The sequence below is a fragment of the Muscardinus avellanarius genome (genome assembly GCF_963383645.1).
Source record: "Muscardinus avellanarius genome assembly, chromosome: 14".
Taxonomy (NCBI): Eukaryota; Metazoa; Chordata; class Mammalia; order Rodentia; family Gliridae; genus Muscardinus; species Muscardinus avellanarius.
Window position 1 is genome coordinate 41,997,128 of NC_137800.1, and position 3,359 is coordinate 42,000,486.

The following is a 3,359-nucleotide window of genomic DNA, read 5'->3' on the forward strand; positions in this document are numbered from 1 at the left end:
CCCAAGAATCACTATAGCCCAGCTTGTTCTTAAAGGGGCAAACAGCTTTAACCCCTACTAAGTATCTTCTCTGTGGCATTTTACTACCCACCACACTGTCCCACGATCCTTAGAAGGTCAGGCTTCTAAAATGTTTGAGGAAAAGAAATGATGGGATGTGGATCAAGTTTTCAATGATTGCTTTAAATGCATTTTTAAAAAGAATTTCCTAATAATGTAGTATATAACAGTCCTTGATATTGGATTTTTTTCTCAGTGAAATAAAGTACGCTTTAGCAAGATGATATTAATCTAAGTTTGACGACCTGGCTCTTTTTTCATTTTTTTTAAAGGGTACTGATTCATACAATAGGCTGAGCCCCACAAATGCCTGTTTTAAAAACAATATAGTTCCCAACCCTTTCCCATAAATATTCCTGATTTATAATGAAGAAAAAATGCATAATTAGAACATTAATTATCAACATTTTTAGAAAGTATTTCCTGCAAAGCAGTTACTTAGCCAAATGCTAAGCCGAAGGTGACCTCGCCACATAGATATCATTTCACAAAGTACCTGCCAAAAGGTGTAGAAATCTGGCGTTTCGTTTCAAAACCATTGCAAAGGGAGTACATGCAGTAGTCTGGTTCACAATTTAATGGAGGTGAGGACAGGGCAGACCTAGGTCAAGGAGGGTGTTTCTCTACAAACAAGTTACAGTAGTGTAGCCTTTGTGTATTGTATTTACTACATTCACCACTTCAGATAAGGTATCAAGGAGGCTTTTCAAACACTAGAACAAAGGAATGTTTGTTTTATATAAGACCTACCAAATAAACAACAAAACAAATGAAAACACACATAGGCACTAAGTCTCAAAGCTGCACAATAAAGAAGCAAAAGGTTTGAGATGAGAAAATTAGGAAAATATACATCTAAGAGCTTGCTGAGGAAGAGGAAGAAATCACAGTTCTAATCTTCAAGGCTCCGGAATGCATTCTGCATATCTTCAAGAAGTTGTGCATAGTCACTCTTGATCTTTGCTTCACCATCTTTCACTGGATCCTTGAACTTCATGGAAGAAAGTTTATAGAGGATCTCTCCCATGTGCTCACGGATGATGGACCATGCGATTTTATTGTCACTCTGAGCAGTGGTTTCAACAGCTCTACGAGCCATATCATAAAATGCAATCATGTTGGACAGCATCCCTACTGTCTTGTAGAATGGGCAGAACCTGTCATAAGGAGTATAACCATTTTGTTGCAGGAAGTCATCTTTGATAAGTTTTGCAACCTCCAGAGTTATTTTATCTGTTTCTGCCAAAGAAGCCTTTCCCACAAGCTGTACAATTTCTGCCAGGTCTTCCTCTTCCTGCAGAATTCCCTTAGCTTTAGTCCTCAGAGGAACAAACTCTGTGAAGTGTTTGTCATAGTACTCGTCCAAGGCACGCATGTACTTGCTGTAACTGTTGAGCCAGTTGACAGAGGGGAAATGCTTACGTTGAGCTAGTTTCTTGTCTAAGCCCCAGAATACTTGAACAATACCAAGAGTGGCAGATGTCACCGGATCAGAAAAATCACCACCAGGTGGAGAGACTGCTCCTACAATGCTGACACTCCCTTCTCTTTCAGGATTTCCAAGACATTTCACTCTGCCAGCTTGCTCGTAGAAAGAGGCCAGACGGGCACCAAGATATGCAGGATATCCACTATCTGCAGGCATTTCAGCTAAGCGACCAGAGATTTCTCTAAGGGCCTCAGCCCATCTAGAAGTAGAGTCAGCCATCATACCGACGTGGTAGCCCATGTCACGGAAATATTCTGATAATGTAGTGCCAGTATAAATAGAGGCTTCTCTAGCAGCAACAGGCATATTGGAGGTGTTGGCTACCAAAGCTGTTCTCTTCATGATTGATTCTACCTTACCATCGACTTCCATAGTTAGCTCTGGGAAGTCCCGGAGAACTTCAGACATCTCATTCCCTCGTTCACCACATCCTACGTAGATGATCACATCACTGTTGGAATACTTAGAGACTGCGATATCACCGTCTTCCCACAGCCAAAAGCTCCAGGGATAGCAGTAGTTCCTCCCTGTACACATGGAAAAAGGGCATCAAGTACTCGCTGGCCAGTCAGCAAAGGATTATTGGCTGGCAGCTTCTCAGTGACAGGCCGAACTTGATGCACAGGCCATACTTGGACCATGCTGAACTTCTCCTTTACACCTTCAAATTCAAGCTCCAAGACAGCATCAGAGGTATCATAATTCCCAGGTGGGGAAATGTAAGTTACAGTTCCTCTGTTTTTCGGGGGTAACATGATTTTGTGTTTGATGAGAGAGTTTTCATTGACAATTCCATAAATATCTCCGCCAGTGATATGACTACCGACCCGTAAGTTTTTGCATGGTGTAAAGTCCCACTTAATATCTCTGCTAAGAGCAGACACATTTACTCCTCTGGGGATGTAGATACTTTGGGTCTGATTGCTGATATCTGACAAAGGTCTCTGAATACCATAAAAAATGGCTCCCATAATGCCAGGACCAAGCTCTACTGAGAGGGGTTTTCCAGTACGAAGTACAGGGTCTCCAACAGATACACCAGAAGTTTCTTCATACACCTGAATTGTAGCCATATCGCCTTCCAATCGGATAATCTCTCCCACCAACTCGCTGTGGCCCACTCTCACCAGCTCGTACATGGCAGCACCCGCCATGTCACAGGCTGTAACCACAGGTCCTAAGACGCCATGCACATAACCAAATATGCTTTCCTTATCTTCATCAAATATTTTGGGCAGCTTGGAGAAATCCATGTTAATTTACCTGCTGGGCGCGAGGTGCAGAGGGAGGACCGACCGCGGACCCAGGAGGCTCTGTCACTGCGGGAGGGGAAATCTTCCTATTTTATATTTTTGAAACAGGGTCTCTTACGCCAGCGCGGCTGGCTTCGAACCTGCGCGATCCTCCTATCTCCGCCTCCCAAGCGCGGGGATTACAAGCGTGCACCACCACGCCCGGCTTTATTTTTTATTTTGAAACAGGGTGTTGCTAAGTTGCTGAGGCTGGCTTTGAACCTGCATTCCTCTTGTCTCAGCTTCCTAAATACTGGGATTATAGGCACGTGCTACCATGCTCAGCCATGCATTAGTATTTTTAATTGATGGTTATGTAAATAGAATTTATTTCTTGAAGCACACATTTGTGGGTTCTTTGGATGCCCTATGTTGCAGTCCTTGGGCGTGGGTGATGTGCTCTCTAGCTGTTATCTTGTAACTGATCATCAAAGCCCTCTCTTGGTGGTGCACAGTCCATTGTGTCTGCTTGTTTAGGTCCCTCTGCTCTGGGTGGGGGCTTCATGGGAATGGGCTGT

At 43.5% G+C, this 3,359-nt stretch overlaps 1 protein-coding gene across 1 annotated transcript; it reads right to left on the minus strand.

The window, feature by feature from the left end:
• Nucleotides 1-952: 952 nt before the first annotated feature.
• On the minus strand, nucleotides 953-2,802 carry LOC308273556 (V-type proton ATPase catalytic subunit A-like; the record flags this gene model as incomplete). Its single annotated transcript, XM_080710739.1, is given in 2 exon segments — nucleotides 953-2,019; nucleotides 2,022-2,802. Coding segments are annotated over 2 exon segments (1,848 nt in total).
• Nucleotides 2,803-3,359: the final 557 nt, after the last annotated feature.